At 39.5% G+C, this 25,150-nt stretch overlaps 1 protein-coding gene across 1 annotated transcript in view; it reads right to left on the bottom strand.

The window, feature by feature from the left end:
• IMPA2 (inositol monophosphatase 2) overlaps positions 1-18,697 on the bottom strand; it is a 76,936-nt gene extending 58,239 nt beyond the window's left edge. Inside the window, exon 1 of the mRNA XM_027852461.1 lies at positions 18,474-18,697. Coding sequence (XP_027708262.1) covers positions 18,474-18,605 — 132 coding nt within the window. The 5' untranslated portion in view covers positions 18,606-18,697. The remainder of the gene's footprint in view (positions 1-18,473) is intronic.
• Between the last annotated feature and the right edge of the window lie 6,453 nt (positions 18,698-25,150).

Raw genomic sequence — 25,150 nt, 5'->3', positions numbered from 1 at the left:
TCAAGATCTGCAGAAACTCATCATTCTGCAAGATGAAATCAACTCTGTAACTCATACCTCCTCAGATCATTTCCCACGCCAGCTGCAGGACTTCATTATGCCCCTACACCTGGTCCTTCTTGTTGTTGTTTAGTCATTTTCAGTCAAGTCTGACTCTTTGTGACCCCACTTGGGGGTTTTCTTGGCAAAGATATTTGAATGGTTTGTCATTTCCTTCTCCAACTCATTTTACAGATGAGGAAACTAAGGCAAACAGGGTGAAGTGACTTGCCCAGAGTCACACAACTAGTGTCTGAAGCCAGATTTGAACTCATGAAGATGAATCTTCCTTACTCTAGGCCTGAGGCTTTATCCACTCTGCCACTCAGCTGCCCTCACCTGGTCCTGCCTCCTTCCTTTTTAGTTCATTTTATGTCTTGTCTTCCCCCATTAGATTGTGAGTTCCTTGCAGGAACTACTATTTTATGCCTTTCATTATATCCCCAGAGTATCACAGTGCTTGGTATATGGTAGGTGCTTAATAAATGTTTAATGACTATTTGTTAACTCTCAGATCCTCTAGTTTGTTTTTTTTCAAGGCTCAGCTCAGGTACTGCGTTCAAAATTAGTCCTTTGCTGATGGCCCCAGCTTCTGTGCCTTCCCCACACAATGATGTTTTACATAGTTTGTATCTGTTGTATGTCTATATTTGGTATTCAAAAGTCTTAATATAAATGTTACAAACATACTAAAAAGAATACTTGAAAGGTTAATTACTTATAGTTATAAAATATGTTTTTTATTAAAATTCAATATATCCACCATTTCGTTGCTATACATTGCTCTAGATGATTTTTGAATTTTGTGAAAACTTTCATTAGTTACTGCTCAGTGACTAAAATGACTGCATTTGTAATCCTAGCCTTAAGATCATCCAAAGAACAAGGATCTGATGCATATAGGACAATTTTGACATGATCCTACAAGAAAAAGTCTAATGGAGCTAGATAAGATGACCAACAGTCTCAGAAAATGTCATGCAGAAAGTGTTGCACAATGCACAATGCATAATGACAAGGTTCCCCATCTTATTCAAATTTCTTAAAGTTAAATAAATGCACAAGAAAGCAAAATAATCAAGCTTCCAGATAATGTTTTTATAAGTCTGTAGAACTTATATTTCTGAAGTTACTAAAACTTAAAACTGCACTAAGACTTTTGGAACACGTTTTGGGACAAACACCCACCCCCACCCCTAATATACTGTTAAGTTTCTAGAGGCCAAGGATTGTTTTCACCTTTGCCTTTTTATTTCCATCTGACACAATACCTGGCACATGGTAGGCATTTAATAAATACTTATTGACTGATTCAACCATATTTTAGTCACAGATCCCATCCACCAAATGGTTATACCTGTGAGCTCAAACTGACTCCCAAGGATTACCTTGTTCTTTACCCATACTTTGTTTATAGACACCTTAAGTTTTATTGCTAATCTCTTCTAGAATTTTTTTCCTGGGAATTTCTGACCATCTCTATAGTTAGTCTCCTTCCTATGTTGTATTCGCTTTGTGGATATGCATGGGTAGCTTCTGCTTACCCCTTCCTTTTTAGTTAAAGCCATTTTGATGGGCTTTGCAAGACTCTAGGCAAATACTATTGAAAAAAAAAAAGACAGTGCCCTATTAGGCTCACTCTAGACTTGGTGAAGAGTCAATAATGCCTATTATTTTAAACAATGATCCAGAAATTTAAAACCTATTTATTGTCAGACACTGGGAATATAGCAGACATATCAGTTACTGTCAGGTCATCAAAAAACTCCAGTATCCCTAAGAAGGGCATCAACAATTATCACTACTTATCTCTGCTCCATTATTGGGTTATCTCTCATCTTTTGGCACAGCCTGGCATATTAGACAGAACTTTAGACTTAGAAACTTAGAAAGACCTGAGTTTGAAATCTGCCACTGGCACTTACTAGCTATATGACACTGGCCACGGCATTTCCCCTCTTCGACACAATTTCCTCACCTGTAAAATGAAAATAATAATTCCTGTAGTATTTTTGTAGCATGACATGGTGGATATAGAGCTGACCTCAAAGTCAGAAAGACTTAGGATCAAGGCTTCTCTTTTATAAATATGGGCTGTGTGACCCCAGGAAAGTTACTTAAAGTCTCAACACCCCTGATTGTCTAGGATATTAAGTTGAAGAATAGTTACTGACCAGCATTGTTAGACAGAGCTCCTTCTACCAATGAAACCACAGGTTGAAAACAAAACAATATAATCAGAAATAACAACAAGTACTTATTAAGCACCTACTATGTGCCAGGCACTGTGATAAGCACAGGGAATATAAGCATAAAGAGAAAGAGGACAGTCTCTGCCCTTAAGGAGCTTACGTTCTAATGATGGGGTGGGGAATACAACACATAAAAGAAAGCTGGAATGAGAGGAGACGTGAAGGTATGGCAAACAGACATGGTAGAGAGAGTCCAGAGTACAACTTGGAGAGGAATGAGGGATGGCTGACTTGGACACCTTCTTAATGGAGGTTCTGGGAGGAGTCATCCATTCACAGAGAGAAGCCTCAGGGGCAAAAGGTACTTCCACTGTGTGAATTTTAAGGCTTGAGTGAGACTTCAGACTTAAGAATTGGGATATGGTACAGGAAGCCAGGAGATTTATCTCACAGGATTATTGTGGGGATCTAATGAGGTTTGCATACAAAGGATTTGCAAACCTTAAGAGAGGTATGTAAATTTCAATTTATAGGATAACAGATCTAGAACCAGAAGGATCTTCACAGGTCATCTCAGTCCAATAAGCAGATTTCTTAAAGATAAGAAAACTGAGGTCCAGAGAGTTTAAGTGACTTGCCCATCTCTTCACTCCCCTAATCTTGCCTTTCTCTCTTCAAGCCACTGCACTCCATTGATTGCAGTGATGATACCACCACCTGTGCCCCTAAGGAATTCAATTTCTTGCTGTATAATTCTCAGCAGTATTTTCTATATTCTTTCTGGAAGGCATCATTTGTGTCCACATGAGTCACCAGGTATTTGAACTGGCCATCAGGTTTGGCAAATCTTGGGCAGCTTTCTGGCACATTCTCTGACAACACACAGAAAACCTCACAATTGTTATTGTCAAATCAACAGTCATCTCAGAATCCCTCAGAAGAGAGTCACTAACCACCATTACTCATTTGTTTTTCTTCTGACCTCTCCTGAATTATCTCTCACATGATGGTACTCGTGAATCCACCTCATCATTCTACAACAAATAGTAGCTGCTTCCTTTTAGATTATCTAGCTTTCTCCTCTTCAAAGAGACTCAATCATTACTTAACTCAAAATAGTCAGTAGCCTTTATTCCCATTGCTCCTTTACAAATCTTTTGCCAGCATTCTGACAAATCAGCATTCCCTTTCATCTTGATTTTTTTTAAAATAGGAGTCCTTCTTCCATTTCAAAAGAAATTTTAACTCTCCCTGGTAATCTGAAGAGTTGAGAGGTTAAGTCAAATCAACAAACATTTCATAAGCAGTTCCTATGTGCCAGGAATTATGCTAACTACTGGGGATACAGAGAATGTCTGTCCCTGCTCTCAAAGAGCTCATCTAATGGGGAAGACAATACGCAAACCAACTATGTATCCAACAAGCTATATACAGAATAAACTGAAGGCAGTTTCAGAGGGAAGACCCTAAGATTAAGGAGGACTTGGAAAGACTTCTTGCAGAAGAAGTGACTTTATCTGAGATGTGAAGGAAGCCAGGGAAGTTAGAACATGGAGATGAGAAAAGTGAGAGTTCGAAGCACGGGGAACAACCAGTGAAAATGCTTAGAATTGGCGGCAGCTAGGTGGCACAGTGGATAGAGCACCAGCCCTGGATTCAGAAGGACCCGAGTTCAAATCCGGCCTCAGACACATAACACTTACTAGCTGTGTGACCGTGGGCAAGTCATTTAACCCCCCTTGTCCAAACCCCCCCCCCCCAAAATGCTTAGAGTCAGGAGATGGAGTGTGGTATGCAAGGAACAGCAAGGAGGCAGGCCATTGTCACTGGATCACAGAGCACATGGCAGGGGAGTAAGGTATGAGAAGACTAGAAAGGTAGGAAGGGGCCAGGTAATGGAGGGTTTAAAACTCAGAAGGATTTTATATTTGATCCTAGAAGTAATAAGAAGCCAGTGGTGTTTACTGATTGGAGGGTGACATGGTCAGACTTGCACTTTAAGAAGACCACTTTGATAACTGAGTGGAGGACAGAATGAAGTGGGCGAGAGACTTGAAGAAGGGAGACCAACCAGAAAGCTATTGTAATAGTCCAGGCATGAGGTAACAAGGTGGTTGAATGAGGGACAGGGCTGTCAAGGTCAGAGCTGTGCTTAAGGAAGATTATTTGTGTCACTGAGTGGAGGATGGACTGGAGGGGGAAGAAACTACAGACAGGGAGACCAAACAACATGCTACTGCAACAGGAAAAGGTAGAAGTGATAGGACTTGGCAAGTGATTGGCTATAGGAGTATGTGGATGTAAGAGAGACTGAAGAGTTGACGATGAAATCTAGGTTGCAAGTCTGGGTGATTGGGAGGATGGTGGTACCTTTCACAATAATAGTATATATATATATTTTTTTACCTAGGCAATAGGGTTAAGTGACTTGCCCGAGGTCACACAGCTAGTAAGTGTTATATGTCTGAGGCTGGATTTGAACTCAGGTCCTCCTGACTCCAAGGCCAGAACTGTATCCACTGTGCCACCTAGCTGCCCTCGAGTAATAGCATATTTAAAAAAGAGGAGAGGGCACGGGGAAGAGTAAATCAGTTCAATTTGGGATATATTGAGTTTGAGCACATTTACGTATTTTTCCAGACAAGAGACCATTCTATACTTTCAATGTAGTTAATATTTACTGGGCCACAACAAAAAGACAAACATCACACACTATTATATAGATGACTATGAAATCTTCCATGCTCTCCAATTTTTTTGGTGGTGGTGGTGGGGAAGATCCTCAGTCTTTTTTCATTGTTGCTAGTAGCTCTTCTGACCGACTCCTTGAAAAACTCTGGCAACCACTCATGCGGGTCTTCAGTTGCAGAGCTGTCACTCTTCCTCACTTCATCTATTTTCCCTCATTAGCACCGTGACAGGCACATCTTACTTGGCAGACAAGAGTGATGTAGTTGGAAAGTAGGCAGGATTTGGAGTCAAGAGTACCTGGGTTATAATCCAGGCTTTGTCACTAACTACCCAGATGACGTTAGACAAGTCTCTGGGCCTCCATTTCCACATTTATAAACTAAAGAGTTTGAACAAGACTGCATTTAAGTTTCCTTCAAACACTATATTTGTGATCCTGTGATCCTATGAATTTTCTTTCCCTTTTCTTACCAACTTTCTCATCCTTCTTGGATCCTTATCTTTCGGTCTTTGTCCTGCTCCTCATCCTAGATTCTAACCTCTGGTCTTCATAATTCCAAACCTCCAAATCTCCTTCTTTATAATGCCTTCTCTTTCTATGGTATAAATTTATGTTATAGAATCTCAACCGGGCCCTCGCTTCTAGAAAGTATTCCTTATACGCCCCTCTAATTGATTCACTACCCCACTCACCATTGTTCCAAACCTTTTTCCTCCTCACCTGTTTCACATAAAAAAGGTGGCCCTTCTGGCCAACACAAACCCTAAACATTGCCCTTGATCCCATTGCACCTTGTCTTCTCAATCTCTCACTAATCTTCATTCTCTCTCAATCTACTGGTTACTTTTCTCTTCCTACAAATACACCCATGTCTCCCCCACCTTTAAAAAACCCTCACTTCATCTGAGCATTCTCACCAGGTACCATTCTATACTTTCCTTCCCTTTCATGGCTAAACTCCTTGAGAAAACCATCTTCAATTGATTATCTTCACTTCCCTTTCCTCTCACTCTCTTCTAAACTCTTGGCAATCTGGCTTTCAACCTTATCAAATGAGATATTTGTAAAGTGCTTAGCACAGTGCTTGATATATAGTTGGTGCCATATAAATGTTTATTCTCTTCCTTTCCCCTCATCCCTCCTTCATCATTCAACTGAAACTGTTCTTTCCAAAGTTAGCAATGATGTCTTTACTGCCAAACCTGATGGTCTTTTCTTAACCTTTATCCTTCTTAATCTCTCTGCGGTTTCTGACATTGTTGATTACTCTCTTTTCCATAGGTCTTCATGACATTGCTTCTCTCCTCTTAGCTGTAGGATTTTCTCAGTCCATTTCGCTGGATCTTCCTCTGGGTCATGCTCACTAACTGAGATGTCTCCCAAGACTATGCTGGGCTCTCTTCTCTTCTCTCTATACTCTCTAGTTTGGCATTCTCATAAGCTTCCATTAGTTCACTTATCACCTCCTTGCAGGTGATTCTCAGATCTATTTATTTAGCACTCACTTCTTTTCTGACTTCATCTCACATCACCAACTGTCTATTAGACATCTCAAAATGGACGTCTTGGAGATATTTCAAACTCAGCACGTCCAAAACAGAACTTACCACCTTTCCTCCCAAACCCTCTCCCCCTCCAAGTTTTACCATTATTGCTGAGGGCATCATTATCCTGCCAATTGCCCAAGCTTGTGACTGCAGTGTCCCCCTTGACTTCTAACTCAACCCCCTCTCCCCACACATACATATTCAATCTGTTGCCAAGTTCTGTCATTTCTACTTTCACAAAATCTCTCATGTATGTCCTCTTCTCTCCACTCACATAACTACCACATTGCTGCTGATTCTCATCACCTCATGCTTAGACTGCTGCAATAGACTATTGGTTGGTCTCCCTGCATGAAGCCTCCCCCCAACTCCAATCCATTCTCTACTCAGCTATCAAGCACGTCAGACCATGTCATTTCCTATTCAACAAACTCCAAGTATTCCCTATTTCCTCCAGGGCCAAATATAAAATATTCTGTTTGACTTTTAAGGCTCCTGACCCCTTTCTACTTTTCTAGTCTTCACTTTACCCCCCCTCCCACATAATGCAATCCAGTGAAACTGGCCTTCTTGTTCCTTACACATAACTCTCCACTGCCCGTCTCCATGCCTTTTCACTGGATGCCCCCTATGCCTGGAATTTGCTCTCTTCTTCATCTCTTCTTTCTGGCTTCCTTAAAAGCTCAGTTCAAATTCCGTCTTCTGCAAGAGGGCTTCCCTTTCTTTCCCACACTTCATTTTTAGTGCTTTCTCTTTGAGATTACCTCCCATTTAGTGTATATATCTTCTATTTATGAAGATTGCTCTGTAAATATCTTCTATATACAGTGTTTACACTGTATATATCTTCAATATTCACATTTTCTATGTTTGTCTATCCCATTAGAACATGTATTATATAAGGTCAAAATGGATACTAGACCTAGATATAAAGAGATTTTACAAGAAAACTAAAAGAACACAGAACATATTACTTATCAGATTTATGAAGAGGCAAATAATTTATGAATAAAGAGAGTGAAAAATTAAGTATAAAATGGATAATTTTGATTACATTAAATTAAAAAGGTTTTGTACAAATAAAACAAATGTAGCCAAGATCAGAAGGAAAATAGAAAATTGGGGGAGGGGAAATTCATAGACAGTTTATCAGATAAAGGTCTTATATCTAAAATATGTCCAGAATTTTGTGAAATCTATTAGAATATGAGTCAGTTCCCAATTGATAAATGGTCAAAGAATATGAACAGGAAGTTTTCTGATGAAGAAATCAAAACAACTTATAGTCATATGAAAAAATGCTCAACATCATTATTGATTAGAGAAATACAAAATAAAACAACCTTGAGATATCATTTTACACCTACCAGATTGGCTAAAATGATAGAAGAGAAAAGTGATAAATGTTGGAGGGGATATGGAAAAATTGAGACACTAATTCATTGTTGGTGGAATTGTGAACTGATGCGGCCATTTTGTAGAGCAATCTGGAATGATGCACAAAGAGTTATTAAACTACCTATAACCTTTGACCCAACAATACTACTACTTGGTCTATTTCCAAAAACAATTAGGGAAAAAGGAAAAAAAATCTATATGTTCTTTTTTATTTTATTTTTAATTAATGGAATAAAGTAAGCATTTCTTTAATATTGTACAATAAAAAAGATGATTGTACATGAAATTGCAAATCTACTATGCACAACTTGAATATTCCTTTCAAATGTGGAACAAAATTATCATGTAAATATTTTTTTTTTTTCTTCCCTTTCCCCCACCCCCTGCCCTAGAGATGGCTACCATTAGACACAAATGGAACCTATATGTTCTAAAATGTTTATACCAGATTTCCTTGTGGTGGTAAAGAACTGGAAATTGCAGGGATGCCCATTAATTGGGGAATGGCTGAACAAGCTGTGGCATATGATTGTGATGGAATCCTACTGTGCTGTAAGAAATGATGAGCTCAATGGTTTTAGGAAAACATAGAAAGACTTGCATGAAATAATGAAGAGGGAAATGAGCAGAACCAAGAGAACTTTGTGTATAGTAACAACAATATTTTTTTAAGAACTATTTTGAGCAATTGTTATTTTGATTATTACAAATACCCAAATGAAGTATAAAGAACATATGAAGAAAGACACTATCTGCATCCAGAGAAAGAACTGATAAATAAAAGCATGTGTAGAATAATTTTACATATACATACTTATTTGTGCCTAATGGCAGCCATCACAAGGGAGGGGTGGAGAAAAGAAAAGAAATTTACATGATAATTTTGTTTTATATTTGAAAGGAATAACAAATTATGCTCAGTAAATTTGCAGTTTCATGTGCAATCTTTATTTGTACCATGTTATAGAAATACTTGTTTTATTCCATAAATTAAAAATAAAATTAAAAAATGTTTATTCTTTGAGAGCTGAGACATATTTTTACCTTTCTTTGTATTCTCACCTTTTAGCACAGAGCCTGACACACAGTAAACACTTAATAAATGTTTGTTGACTAACTTCTTCAACTTAAGTTCTTCTGTTCCATACAGTCTTTCCTTGTAATCACCAATAAAATCTTCTTGTCTTTAATAGTTCTCATTTTGAATGTAATTTGACCTTTGCATTTACCAATTAACAATATCACTGAACATCTGATTTTGAAATATCTCCCAGATAGGTAGCAATTGTCTTCTTGTATATATACATAAGTATGTATATATATATATACACATATATGTATATGTTATTTTTTCATGAAATACTTTTTTTTTTATATGAGGCAATTGAGGTTAAGTGACTTGCCCAGGGTCACACAGCTAGTAAGTATCAAGTGTCTTGTCTGAGACCAGATTTGAACTCAGGTCCCCCTGACTCCAGGGCTGGTGCTCTATCCACTGTGCCACCTAGCTGCCCCCATGAGATACTTTTAGTTATTAAACATACCCAACTTTTCTTGAATTAAGTACTTATAATATACAGATGTGAAGCGTCTAAGTAGTCTAGCAGCTTTGAATCATTGGTTCTTGGTCTTGAACCATATCTTCTGACATTTTTCACTGCCCTCCCCTATACTCACTTTCATTTTTAAGGAACAAGGTATCTGTCAATGCATATAAAGACATTTGGAAGCTCTTACTGAATTCTACATTCTCTGCAAAAGATGTCGGCATATATGTACCATGATCTATAAAGTAACCTGATTCCTTAATAATAATAACAGCTATATGTGTGTGTGTGTGTGTGTGTGTGTGTGTGTATAAAACTATATTATATGTATATACATATATAATACTATATTATATAACTATAGCACTTTAAAGTTTTCAAACCACTTTACAAATATTATCTCATTTTATCCTCACCATGACCCTGGGAGGTAGATGGTGTTATACCCATTTTATAGATGAGGAAACTGAGTCAGGAAGAGATTAAGTAACATGCCCAAGGTCACATAGCTGGTAAATATCTAGTAAGTGGCTGAGGTGGGATTTGAATTCAGATCTTCCTGACTCCAGGTCTAGCACTCTGTCCATTGCTCTGACGTTCATCCATGAGCCCTGCAAACAGAAATGTCCATGTGTCTCATGAAATGATGCTTTTTTTTTTCCTTGTTGGCTTGGGGTATACAATGTACACCAATGCTTTTGGTGCACTAATTAATTCCACCAACTCTTTTACTTGCCTTTCCAAAGGGATCCCATCAGTCATCCTTCTATTTTACTGCAACTTCTTTATGACTTTAGATTTCATTTACAGCAAGAATGGCAACAATATTATGATTTGGATCCTCTAGTCTACTGGACTGGTGAATCAGTTGTTGAACAAAGATAGTACAATAAGAGTACCAACAGTTACCATGTTTGTAGAACATTCTACCTTAGTCATGTATATCATATCTTAAAAGATAATATTTTTAGCACCCTCTGCCCCCTTTCTACCATTCTGCCCTTGTCACTTGCAGAAGCAAATCCATTTCATGGTTCATTGTGGTAAAAATGTCATTATCTAGTGGTAACTTTCTGGTGATGACCCTTTCTAATTGGGTTGGTCCCTGGTAGCCAACACAGTCTTCATCAAAACTAGGACTTTAACAAAAGACTTTTGAGGTTGGCAAAAACCTATGTAAGCTTATGCCCTGTCTGGCAAAGTCTTCAAGGCTCCATAGTCACGAACTTAGAACTGGAGAGGAGTTGTGAAAATGTACCCCATTTCCCTCTTTGCAGGGGTAGGGAAATAAGCACATAGACTATTGAATAAACTGTCACACATAACTAGTGTCTTAATTGTCTTTGCTAAACTACTTTCCCTTCTTTCCTCCCCACATCTGTCTTTAATATTTGTTACAATGAATAGTACCATGGATAGGAGGAGAAAAGATATGTTTAGTAAGTTGTGAAAACAAAATGTATCAATAAGATTGAAAAAGTCAAAATAACAACAAAAGAACCCAAGGCTAATACCACACTATGCTGTAACATCAGAAAAGGGATTTTGTTGGGGAGGGTGGGGAGAAGAATTTGAATGCATTAAAAAAAAAATTGGGCAACAAAAAAGAATGTATCCAAAATAAAAAAAAGGAAAGAGATTGTGAATTTTTTTTTTCAGTAAACTTATCTGATGAAAAGAGCTGACATTCAGAACCTATGAAGAAATGACACAAATTGTAAGAATAATACATTTTCCTAATGGATAAATTTTCACAGAAAAAAAATGTCCAATTTTCTAAAAGGGAAAAACAAATTTTGAACAACCACTGGAAAAGATATTCATATTCTAATACTAAGAAAAAATAAATCAAAACAAATTTGAGGTAGCATCTTATGCTTATCAATTTAGCAAAAAATGTCGACTATAAAATTCAATGTTGGTAGTGCTATGGGTTGACATCATTATTAATTCCCCATTGGTGTACCTATAAATTGGTTCAGTCTTTTTAGAGAGCATTCTGGCAATATAAGTTAAGAGTTACTTGAAAGTGCCCTTAAAATCTTCCCCTCTTCATGCTAAATATCCTTAGTTCCATTTCTAATTTTATAAGCTTCATATGAGATGATCTCATGAACCTTCTTCAGGGGCACTCTGTTTTATCAATGGCATTCCTGAAATGTAGTGTCCAAAGTCAAACTGAATACTCCAAACTTTCTCCCTCCTCCTTTAAAACCATGGCCAAATACAATGGGATTCTCACCCAAATCCTCTAGACATTGCCTCTCTTAATGCAGCCCAAGATTGTTTTTTGCCTGTCATACCACACTGCTACCAAATGTTATTCAAACAAACTGCTGTCCAATCATGTCTCCTCCATCTTACTAAATCCATTTTGAACCTAAGTGTAAAAACCTACATTTATTATTAAATTTCAGCTTATTAACTTTGACCATTTTAGGCCATTGGGATCTTTTGGGGTTCTGCCTACATTCTTTAATATATGATATATCCCTCTCAATTCCTTATATTAAGCCAAAATCTGCTCCTCTTTACCTTTTGGGTCAACAAAACAAGTCCAAATAGCAGCCCTTTAAATACTCAAAAATAACCATCATATCTTCCATAAGTCTTCTCTTCTCCAGTCTAAACAATCCAGGTTCATTCAGTTGATTACCTATCCTGGAAGCCTTACTCTAGATGTGCCCCAAATTGTCATTGTCTGTGCCCAGAAAGAATACGTGATCCAGAATACTAGGCTGACCAGAATCACAAAATCTCAGTAATTAAAAGGACCCCAGAGGTCAACTAGTGTAATCCATACCTGAATAAGAATTCCTTCTACAACCTATCTGAAAAGTAGGTTGGTTATCCAGCCCTTGCTCAATAACTTAAAGTTGGGGAGAACCCACTACTTCCCAAAGGAAAGGAAATTCCACTTATGGGTAGCTTTAATTTTCTGGTAGTCTTTTCTTATAGCAAGTCTAAATTTTCAGGATTCAGCAGGATTATAACTCCCTCCTTTTATTGTGGCTTTATTTTTAGTAGTGAAAAGTGAAACAAGACTACATAACTGATGATTGGGAAATGGCTAGATATTTGCCTGGCCTCAATGAGGGCCCAGCTGCCATTAGGTAACATAAATTTGTAATGGATGAGTTAGCATGCTTCCAGGATATCCTACAGGTTCAATCAGTAATGCAAAAATAGGATTGAAAGAGGCATATGGAGAGAGTAATCCAAGGCAGGAGACAGCAAGGAGTGATTGGTGGTAGGGCAGGGGGACAAGGGATTCCACTATAGGAGATAATGTAGAGTTGATCTGTTCCCTCAGACTTGAGACAGGGAAGGGGAGAAAATACAGTTTTAATGCAGGAGTGATACCTTGGGAAAGAACAAAAGTGTAGACAGAATGGACATCAACAGCCCCTCTAAAACTTGAATTCCTCAATCTTCTCAGTTTCCAAAATCATACTTTTCTTCATTTCACTTCAACCACTTAACAACGTGGTCACACCTTAGATGTCAACACCTCTCAAAACTGCATTGCCTCCCAAGTTCCAGAGCTTTGTGATTCCACTTTATCCATGCCCACACAATTCTGTCTTTTTATTTCTCCTACTCCTTGATTCACACTGAATATACTCTTCTCCCTTACTGTGACTCTGGAGTCCTTTCTCTTCTAGCTTAGGTCCCCCATGCTTGTTATTACACTTAAGCTTGTCCATCTCTAGTGCCATAGTAACATCTCACTAGCTGCTATCCTAGAATCCATCTTTGCTCTTTCCATATTCTCCCCCAGTCCAACTAATCCTATTGCTCCAATCCACCTGTTTCTGGGTGACCACCACAAATTTGTTTTTCTTCTCTTTTTCTCCAAGGCTGGAACAACACTGGAGAAAATTGTAGTATTCAGCTGATTCCCAGCTGGGCCTTCACAGCTGCTCAGCACTCAAACTTTATCCTTATCTCATGAACCACAGTATCATTTTAAACCTTTTCTTCTTTCCTCTCACCATCAACCCCAGCCATATTCCCACAAAGATAGTAGATAACTCAGCTTCCTACTAGACAGAAGCCATCTGACATAAGCTCTTCTAACCTTACTCCTCCATAATTAAAACCTCTGCAACATCACCTTCTCTCTTTTTACTTACTATCACAGAGAAAGGACCAGCCCTGTTACCTACTACGGTAATCCCTCTGTTATGCCCTTTATCTGATATTTTATCACTTCCTTCAGAACGTTGCTCTAAGTATCATCACTTCCTTCTCATATCTTGAATTTCTCCTTCCCCATCAGCTCCTTCCTATATACTTACAAACATGCTCAGGTCTCCCCAGTGCTTTTTTTTTTTTTCTAACAAGCTTCCTTTTACCCTGTAGCTCATTCAACTATCATTCCATCTCTCCTTCTCTTAACTCCTAAACTTAGAAAAGTTATTCATATTGAATGCTTCAACTTCCTCACTCCCCACTATAAATCCCTTATAACTGAATTGGGTTTCTGAATTCATCATTCTAATAAACTTATCTGAAGTCACCAATAATCTTCTAATCACCTTGACCTCTCTGTAGTCTTTGACAATGTTGGTCACCTCCAAGTACAGGGTACTTTTCTCCTCACTCATCTTCAAAAACACCATTCTCCTGGTTTTCCTCCTACTTCTCTAGTTGCCCCCTTTTTTGTATTCTTTGAATCTTTGTTCCTATCCTGACCACTTAATATTAATGTTTCTCAGGATTTCATCTTTGAACATCTTTTCCTTTCTCTACTCCTCTTCTCTTTCTCTCTCTCTCCCCTCCTTTCCCTTTCTTCTCTCCCCTTCTCCCTCCTTTTCTACCTCTCCCTCCCCCCTTTCTCAGCAATCCCATTTCTTTTCATAACTTCAAAAATCAACCTCTATGCAGATAACTTCCAAATCTGTGTCTCTAGTCCTAGTGTCTATGTTGAGCTAGACCGCCATTTCCATGTGGATTTACCTTAAAACATGGGATTTATCTTAAGCATCGATCTGATCATTTCACTCCCCCACTCAATATACTCTAATGGCTCCCTATTACCTTTAGAATCAAATATACATTCGTCTGTTTGGCTTTCAAAACCCTTCACAACTTGACTCCTACCTTTACAGACTCATTAAATTACTCTCCTCACAATCTACTGGCCTTGTTTGCCCTCCCACATAATACTCTATTTCCTTTCTCTGTCCCTTTGCACCAACCATTTCCCATGCCTGGGGAAAAAAACCCCTAATTTCTTTCAAGACTTAGCTTAAACACTTTACCTTCTACTTGAAGTCTCCTCCACTGCCCTCCCAGCCCCCTAGTGCTCTCCTTCCCTAAACTACCTCGTATTTATTCTTTATATACTTACATGGACTTACTCCCATGATGGTATGTAAGCTCTTTCAGAATAGGGACTATATTTTTGTGTGTGTGTTTGTATTCCCAGCACCTACCACAGTATATTACAAATTCATTGATTGTTTGGATGTATTATAGAAAGTTTTGAATTGCTAAATCATTTTTTGTCTCCATATCCTTAGCATCTTACATGGTGTCTTGTATTTACTAGTACTTAATGAATGTATTAAATTGAATTAAATTCTTAAGTGAAAACAGAAACAGAGGGGACAAGAAGAATTTAACTCATCAGTTGCTTGTTGGGGTGGGATTAGGGAGAACCACTAAAGTCTATAATGAGAAACTTTAGTGCGTTTTTCCAGGGACTGGTATAGCAATAGAAGCATTAGCGCTATGATGGTCCTTTTCCTACTACACCATGATGTTTCTCAGCTATATTCCAAAAACTAAAAGAGCTCTGGTTATGTTTTTTTGTGTACCTCATGGGAACTGTGGTAGCCATGAAAACTACTTTGGCTGAAGAAGACTCAATTTGTTAAAAATCCATTATTTTAAAACCCTAACTGGACTAAGTATCTAGACTAAAAAGTTTTAAAGTTAGCCTTATGATTATTCTGTAAGGTAATTAGAAAGACAGTTTGTACTTCTTCCATGAGGGTCACACTGACCTTGTGTGACTTTAGTTTTCCACAGCAATGGTCAGTTTTACTCCTTCCTATCTGCCAGGCAGGATGCATCAGCATAATGCTTAAGAGAGAGCTCCCAGAAACCAGGGATTCCATGACTAGACTCCTAATTGCAGAATCTTTGCTCCACTTCCCCTTTTTTTCAACTTTTCTTGTATGTTACAAAAAATAAATTTGCCTTCTTGTTTCTTCAGTCATTTAGAAATTTCCTCTCTTTGTCATCCTCCCAACCTAACCAAGAAGAGTCTAAACAGCTTCTGAATCCTTGCAGAAGGTTTTTCCAAAAGCATCTTAGAAAAGAAAGGTTTATATGGGTCTTTAAAAGTATAATGGTGATACACACTTTATAAATGAGGGTTTAGAGAAAGGATATGATAAGAAAGGGAGAAGGGTTGCATTCTTTGAGGAAGCTATACTTTCCAGGAAAATCTGCCAACCTTTTTCTTCCTTTCCCTATCCTCCCAAAGTTTTGAAGGGCCTATAGCTTTCAGCATTAAGAAAGATATTATGATAAACAGGCAGGAATGTTTGCCCTTCAGTTATAACAATCATCAACATGTACAGGTTTGGAATCCTTCCTTTCCCACAGAGGAGAAGATAATAGAGATCAAGCCAAAAGGATAGTATTTCCACAGTATTCACCATGTAATATATTGTCCTTAACTGCATAGCTTTTCATCATTAAAATCATAGTACCTTCTATGCTATCTCTAGCCAGTCTCCATGTTGTGTTGCTTGCACCCCCTCTTTTCAGCTCCCCTTTATGTGCTGTCTTCCCCCAAGAGAATATAAGTGCCTTGAAGATAGGGATGGTCTTGCTTGCAATTGTATCCCCAGAAATTAGCATTATGTCAGGGACATACCATCTATCCATCTATCTATACAGCATATCAAGTCATATTCAGGATCGTAGAATGTTAAATCTGAAATGCACATTAGAAGCCAGCCTAACTCATTTTACAGATGAAAAAATTGAGGCCCAGAGGGATTAAGTGACTCATCTGCCCAAGGTCACACAGGTGGCTAACTCAATTAATAGCAATGATCAAATAAGAAGAGTATAGTATACCCCCTTCATTCCACCTCTTTTCAGAATTATTCCAATGTCCCATTCCAAAAACTTGTAGACTTCCTTCAAAAACTGTTGTTGGACTTGAAAAAATGGTTTTTAGTTGTAATTGGCCTAGTTCCACTTCTGAAAGGAAATCTTCTATTCAATTCTACTACCTTCCATTATTTCTCAAATAACAAAAAACTCCAGTAACTGCCTTAAGCAAGTAATATATAATTAAGGTAAATTTGATGGACTTCTCAGGAAAGAGCTTCCCTCACATCCCCCCCCAAACCAAAGCAAAAATGCCCCTAAAAGAGAGAAAATGGTATTTCATTTATTTAACCTATTTGGTTTTTATTAATCCTACTGTTTGATCTCAAGGTTTAATTCAATAAATATTTAAAGAGTACCTACTATGTTCCTAACACTGCATCCAATGTCTATGGTAATTTTAAATTCTGGACTCTTAAATACTTTAAAGTTTCAACTCTGATTCTCATTCTCTTTGAGACTCGGGCAAGTCCCTTTACCTCTGATTCTCTGCTTCTTCGTGTATAAAATGAAGGTGTTGAACTTGAGGGTCTTTAAAGTCACCCTTCCAGTTCTAAATCCTATGATTCTTTCTTAATTGCAAATTGCTGATGACTGCAAAGTAGGAGCTGCTTTGGTGATATTTGTTATCAATGTTCTTAGTGCATGGGTGAGCACTATATATATATATATACATATATATACATATATATGTATATTGCTCACTTATATACCTTCTGATCCATGCCTAGTGGTCTTTTCTCTTGGGTCCTAGACTCGGGAACCTGAGCTCATAAATCACGTTTTTGTTTTGTTTTTTCCCTTTTGGAGGCAATCGAGGGGTTAAATGACTTGCCCAGGGTCACACAGCTAGTGTCTCGGGCCGAATTTGAACTCAGGCTCTCCTGACTCCAGGGCCGGTGCTCTATCCACTTCTCCACCTAGCTGCCCTACAAAGCATCATTAATAAATTCGAACTTGGCTTTTTAAAAAGCCAGAACACTGTCAAAGGTCAAGGCCTGTGTCACTTTAACCTTCATCTGCTGCTTCTATAGAGCACCATGGGGACACCAGAGTGTGGGTGGTGACATACACGCAGAGGACAAAAGAGAAATGCACCCCTTCTTGCTAAATGAAGAGAAAGCAAAGGTTCTTACAGGAAACAAAAAACAATGGGCTTCTTTGACAATATCTCACCCTAGCACCCTATGTTGAGAAACTAGGCACAGAGATAGTTTATCTGACAGCGCCACCAATCCAAAAGATTACCAGGCCACAAGAACACAAGCATTCTGTCACCTCTAGACTCGGACTCAGGAGAGGAGGGTAGAGGGGGTGAGGCGGAGGGCGAGGTGGGGGAGGAGCGAGAGCCTGAGATAGAAGGTAAGGCCATATGGCTCCAGCCTACCTCAAACACCTTCCCACAAGCTAAGTGTTAGCCTCTCAAACCACGCATCATCTCCTGCCTAATGCGACCCACATCTCAGCCTTTCGGTTAAACCCACCACATTAGGCGACAGATGCAAAGAGTTTAAGTTGTTTGTTTGAAATAATTTTTAAAGGCTACAAGGAACTCCGGTGATCTGGTTTGAACCTGTCTGCCTCCAGCTCCTTGTGGAGAGGATTTGGGGAAAGAGTGTGTTCCCGCTTTTGGGAACCAGGTGTCCCGCGTGCCTGACCTCACCCAGCCAGCTCCTCCCTCGCTCGCTCCATCTCCTGCTGCCCAGGGGAGGCGCGGCACAGGCATCGCGCCGGTCAACTCAGTGAGGCGAGCTGGGGGGCTGGGGGAGGGGTTGAGGTTGAAGACGGGAAACTGGGAGCCCTAGTCACCTCGGAGGCTGGGGAAGCGGGTGAACACGGACGTGAGGGAGCTAGCAGGGCGGTCGCACGCGGAGGAGAGCGCGGCAGCGGGGAGAGCCTGGGGAAGAAGAAGGCTGCTGACCTGTCCCGCCCGGAGCGCCAGCTGCACCGCCACCTCTGCACACTCCTTCCAGGGGTCTGCACCGCCGCCTCTGCCATCCCCAGCGGCAGCCTGCGCCGCCGCAGCCTCCTCTTCTTCTTTGCAGGGCTTCATTGATCGCTGTTCCTCTCCGGCCGCAAGCGAGCCCCCACTCCAGTCTTCCTCCTCCGCCTGGGTGCCCTGGCTCGCCAGCCAAGGAGCCCACGGACGTGGGGGCGGGGAGCAGAGCAGTTAGGGAGGGGACCGAGGGACCCTGGTTTGCGCCAGTCTCTAACTGCCCTTGAACAGTCAGAAACTTCTCTTTTTTTTCCTCGGGCGGGAGATCGGGGCCTCTCTTGCTTGTGCAGCCGGTGGTGGGGAAAAGTGGGGTATGAGAAGGGGGATCAGCAGCTGGAGGAGTGTCTGTAGCTGCAGCGTCTGCTGCTGCAGCTGCTGCTGCCTCGGTCAGTTCCCACTCCTCTACCTCTCCTCCTTCTTTCCCTCCCCCTGGTGCACAGCCTGGGGAGGGACTCCCCCGTCTCCTGGAGCCCCGCCTCTCGCCTCTCTCTTACCCAAAGGGGAGCCCCTTCCTCCTTCAGCCGTGCAGAGCTCGGTCTGCCTCCTTGCTCAGAGAGCTAGAGGGGGTGGAGTAATGTGGGGCGGGATGGGAGGGAGCTTGATAAGGTCCTAGAGTGCGTGAGGGGCGGGGGTTACCCTGTTCCTCATCTTGTTCTAGGGCAAAAGGGGACTGGGGAGCTCACGTTAAGTTCCTACTCTGGGAAGGACACAGACACAGACACAGACACAGACACAGACACAGACACAGACACAGACACACAGACACACACACACAGACACACACACACACACACACACACACACACACACAGCCAGAATTGTTGGGTACTTAAGAAGCTGTGAAGATTCAGGTAGTGATACCGGACGTGGCGGCGGGAAGTGACTTACTTCACTTATTGCTGCTCTTCTCCACATCATCCAATACCTGCTTGGCTCTTCTGCATTTTGGCCACAAGTGCGGTTCTTTGGCAGCCTCCATGCTGCTGCAGTCCTGGACTAGGGGGGAGAGATGGGCGGGGGTGGGGGAGGGAGGAAGAGGGGAACCGGCTAGGGTGGGAGGCTGGCCCGTGTTTCTGCCTGTACACATATTCTTTCACCTCCCCACTTGTTGGAGTCTAGCTGCTGGCTACTGAAGACTTTGTGTGACAAAAGTAGTAAGGGTGTTAAGAGCTAAAATAATGAGAAGGGAATCGTGATGATGTGCTCTTTACTTATTCTTTTCAATTAAATTCAGTATCTCATCTGTTTTCTTCAATGTATTCAATGTATTCCTTTTGCTTACTGAAGGCTCTGCATTTGGACAATACAAACAATCCAATCAGTTTTCCTTTTTACTTCTCAGGCATCCACAGTGGCCAGTACAATGATCCAATGTTCCTGCTGAGGAGCAAAAGTGGGGGTGGGGTGAGAACAAAAACACCTTTTTTTGTTTAGATGTTTAAATACAAAGGACACAAAAAGGTGTTTTTTTTCCTGTGACCTTAAAAGAAAAAGATGAGAGCCTATATTATCCTGTATTAACTTTTAAATCAAAATCCAAATTTGGAACCAAAAAATATGTGCTGGGACTCTCTTTGTCACATTCAGTGAGTGGCCTTTTCAACCTCGGATTCTTCAACACTAGTAAATGCTACTACTATAATCTAAGCATAAATACAAGGCCCTTGCCCCCTGGAGAGCTTGACTGAATGGCCTGTAATACTTTAATTTCATAAGCTGCCCTCCATACAAGTTTTATGAAAGATGCTGAGCCACATAAAAATTATACCATGGTGTTAGTTTTCATGGTTTGAGAAAACAACAATATTGCTTTCCAAAAGAAACCTGGAAAGAACACTGGATATGGAGACAGAAGGCCTGCCTAGATTTAAATCCCAGCTCTGGCACTAAATAGTTCTTTGGCCAGTCAATCCACAAGCATTTATTCAAGTGTTTATCATGTGCCAGGCACTGTTCTAGGCTCTGGGGATCCAAAGAAGGGCAAAAACACAGTTCCTCCCTCAAGGAGCTTATATTCTAATGAGGGAAATAATATGGTCCAGTCACTTAGCCACTCTGAACCCTGTTTTCCACATCTGTAAATACACTTAATAATAATAATAATACACTTATGCTCCCTATTTCTTGTAGGTTTTGTGACCATAAGTATAAAGGACTATATAAATACTAGCTATTATTATTGCTTATGAGAACCCTAGTGAGCTCTAAAAGGCCAGCTATATTTCTTCTAACAGAGTTGATCTAGTAATAACATTAACCATTTTTACATTGTAAATACAGTACTTAATATTGCAACTGTAAATGAGAATTGCTCAGAAACTTTCTGTGTTAGATAGAAGACAAATTGTCAGTAGCACACATTAAGAAGATGTTCAACAGAGCCATTCTGAGGGTTCTGGGTCCTCTCATCAGTCAGCACCAATGGAATAATTATCTGGCCTTAGATATTTATACTCTCTTTATTCCCCCATATTGTATTTACTTGTCTCTCTCTCTCCCTCCTCTCCCACCCCCAAACAAGGGGTCAATGCACTGGGTAGCCATGGCTCTTATTGGAAATCCCACTGTGAGTGACATGTGGTGAGATCATAAAGTGGATAACATTTGTTCCCAGCTTCTTCCCAAGTCATCTTTCAGCTACTTCTCTCCCCAGTCCTTGAGTATTGTATAATGAAAAGTATTGAATTTGGAGTCAAGAAAACTTGGATTCAGATTCCATCTTTGACACTTATTGGCTGTTAGATTATGGGCAAGTCTGAACTTCTCTGACTCTCAGTTTCCTCCTTTGTAAGAAGATAAGGCTAGACTAGATGGCTCTAAATTTCTCTCTAGTTCTAAATCTGTAATCCCAAACTCAAAGGGCATCATCAACTTTTATAGAAGGGATCCTGCTTATCTGTCCAAGATGGGAATTCACATTTCTACTGGTCACTCATTAATGCTCAAAGTACTAGATTTCTGATGGTGACATTTTAGGCCCCTGGATAGTAGCCTTAAAAAAAAAATAGCAACATCTTTCCAGAGCCCCTCAAGTTGTACTCCATAGGCAATCATTCTGTCTCCCTATGAAGCTGGATTTCCTGATAGCCCATGAAACAGCTAAACAACTAGAGGAGATTTTGTAATCTACTTTCATAGCACATACGGATATCTCATCACCCCAAATGGACATTTTTTCCATTAATAAATAATCAAAATCCCTCTTGCTGTACCTAGAGGTCCCCTGTGGAAATGCAGAACATTGTCTATGGTTACATGGCTAGTATATGTTGGAAGCAGGATTTGAACCCAGGTCTTCCCAACTCCAAGGAGTGTTATATACAGATAAGTGATTATTTTCCAGGATTTTTTAGCATTCTGTAAACTAATGGAGCCTTATGACCAAGCATAAAATAGGAATCGATCAATTTGCACCTTCCACATCCACCCCACCACACATACTACATTTCCCCATCATTTTTCCCTTCTTCAAGACAATAATATCCTTTCCTTATGTCAATCAGTTAATAAACACTTATTATGTGCCATGTACTGTGCTAAGGTCTGGGGATACAATGAAAGGTAAAAGACAGTACCTGTTCTCAAGGAGCTCACATTCTAATGGGGAAGACAACATGCAAATAACCATTGAGAGCAAACTATGTATTGAACAAAAGCATAAAATGAACTTTCAATTTCCATCATTTATGTGACTCTGACATTCTATACACTGAATTTATTGGAAATGGGTGATACGTGCTTTTTAGACAAAATCATTCACAGAGAACTGTTTCCCTCTTTTTTTTTTAGAAGTCACTTCTCTGTTTGCAAAACCTTCATCCAACCTGAATAAGTGTCATGGGATTTCACTTCCTCTAACCTTGTTGACTGGTTGATGCCCTTCCATAAATGGAAATCAAATGAAAATAGGTTTTACAGTGCTCTTGGAGAAAGAAGAGCAACACTTAGTAAAATGCTACCAATAATTACTTAAAAGCATTTAAGAAAGGGAGTCAGAGAAAGACTATCTTTTATCAGTTTATTAAAACTTACCGTCTGGAAGTGACAAGAACAGTGATAAAATTGAATAAAGGACATCTATCCTAGTGCTCTGCATCTTCATTAATAAACTATTCAAAAAATGTGCAGACACATTTTCTTTGCCAATTAATTAGAGAACTGACCCTTAGAATGGGGGAATCACATGAATGTAGTAGCTTCATGCCAAGTCTCTTTCTTCATACTAACAGACCTTTCACTTTCACATACTCTCCTTTACTACATTACCTACCTTTTTCATAAAGAATTATTCTACCTCTGGTCCTATGCCTAAAATTAAAGAAGCAAAAAAAAAATAAGTCATTACTGATAAATTAGTCAGTCATTTTTGAAAAAGATTCCATGCCTCTTAAAGACAGATTTTTTATTAAATGAGAATTCCTGGCAACTTGAAAAAAAATCATTTGTTAGGCAAAAGTGTTACACTGAGATAATACTTTATAAATAAACTTTATTTGGATCCGAATTAAAAGATAAAAATTAGGATTTTTGAATCTATTTTTTTACTCATTGATATACTCTGGTGAGACCAAGACTCTTGCAGAGTGGTAGTAGGGATCAGGGTAGGGAACTCAGAGGTAGAAAAAAGTAGAGTTACTGATGAATTCATAGGTGCAGCCTCTGAGGACTGAAGGAATATATTATTTATTTGTTTGTTTGTTTTATTGTTTGTGTGCAGCTTTATTTAGCTTGCTCATGATTGGTGCTTTCAAGGATGTGTGACATCTGCTTATCTTGTATAGCAGCTCTTTTTGTGGTGGCAAAGAAATGGAAATTAAGAGGATGCCCATCAATTGGGGAATGACTGAACAAGTTGTGGTATAAGAATGTAACGGAATGTATTGTTTCGTAAGAAATGATGAGCAGGCAGATTTCAGAAAAACATGGAAAGACTTACATGAACTGGTGCTGAGTGAAGCAAGCAGAACCAGGAGAACATTGTATACAGTAATAGTAACATGGTGCTATGACCAGCTTTGATAGACTTAGCTCTTCTCAGCAATATAATGATCTAAGACAATTCCAAAAAACTCATAATAGAAAATGCTATCCACATCTAGAGAAAGAACTATGGAATCTGAATGCAGATCGAAGCATACTATTTTCTCTCTCTTTTTTTATTTCTCATGGTTTTTTCCCTTTTGTTTTGGTATCTTGGGGAGGAGAGAGAGGAGGGAGGGAGAAAAAAATTTGGAACTCAAAATCTTATAAAAGTGAATGTTAAAAATGAAAAATTAATTAATTGATTAAAAAAAGATGTCAATTCTCTTTGTTTATTCTCATTTGTAAACACCAGTGTTTGAGAGCCACAAGTTCCATCAAATTTAACTAGGTCCTAGCTGAAAGTCACAGTTCTATTTATATATATATGTATTTTGTCCTGAATAGGGACAAAAGGGAGCTGGATGACTTTGTTGCAGATCGGTCCATATTCCCTCTTTACCTTTCTTTCATTTCAATGTCACTAAATTATAACTAGACAGATTCTCTGTGAGCGTGGGCTGCATCTTCCTTAATCTTGTACACAATTATCATCATATTTAACCTAATAACCAAATACATGTCACTTTAAAGTTTATAGAATATTTTTTACAGCAACTGTGAGGTAGGTAGTGCAAATACTATTATCTTCATTTAATGGATGAGTAAACTGAAATATAGAAAGATTACACGACTTACCCTGAATCATTCTAGTAACTATTACAGCCAGACCTCAAACTCAGGCATTCTGACTCTTAAAGTTGTGCTCTTTCCACTATAATCAGGGTCCTAAGCTCTGAGCTCATATGAATCATATCCAATTTTGGGAGCTACCTCAAACATACTAGCAGCTCTTCGGCTCATTATGCCTCCACCCAGAGTTTACTCTGGGAAGATGCCGTAATATCACTTGTGTACAGGTTTCAATGGTTGTGGGTGAAATGTTCCCTCAGACTGGTGTGGGGCAGGGGAGGGGGAGAGGAGAGGGGAAAGGAGAAGAGAGTATTCAAGGTTAAAATGCAAATATTACAAGTAAAATAACCTTTATTTCACCCCATATAAAATTCAGAAAATGATAAAGAGACACAAAGAACTCACAATAGCCAATACATGATCACAGTAATTTTCCTTCTCTGGTGATTCCCACTTTCCACTAGGTTCCTAAAGTCTTCCAGGTTCAGCACCACCTTGTGGGTTGGTCTCCTCTTGAAAATGACCTCAACTTGGAGGTTACCAGTGAGGCAATCTACCCACTATTCCAATGTCTCCCATTTTTCTTAGGGATGTATTCTCTCACTCTGCCCTCAGAAGCAGAGTAACATTGCGACTTGGACTCCCTAGAGAGACACATTTGGCATAGCTGATCAGTCAACACGTTGACATTCTAGTGAGTCCCACTTTCATCTCAGAGACCCTCAGAGGGCGTCTAGTTTGGGGTTTCTTGGAAGAGTTACATACTTCGGGTCTCTAAATAGGCATTCTCCTTTTTCACTGGTTCCACATCATCTGCATACAGTTATCACTTCCACATTGTGGGTGTTAGGGGTGGGGCACCCCTGTCATTTAGAAAATCCACTTAAATT

This window comes from Vombatus ursinus, unplaced genomic scaffold, assembly GCF_900497805.2.
Source record: "Vombatus ursinus unplaced genomic scaffold, bare-nosed wombat genome assembly UNPS02009573.1, whole genome shotgun sequence".
Classification (NCBI taxonomy): domain Eukaryota; kingdom Metazoa; phylum Chordata; class Mammalia; order Diprotodontia; family Vombatidae; genus Vombatus; species Vombatus ursinus.
The sequence above is the reverse complement of the archived record's forward strand: the minus strand, read 5'-3'. Positions and strand labels throughout refer to the sequence as shown.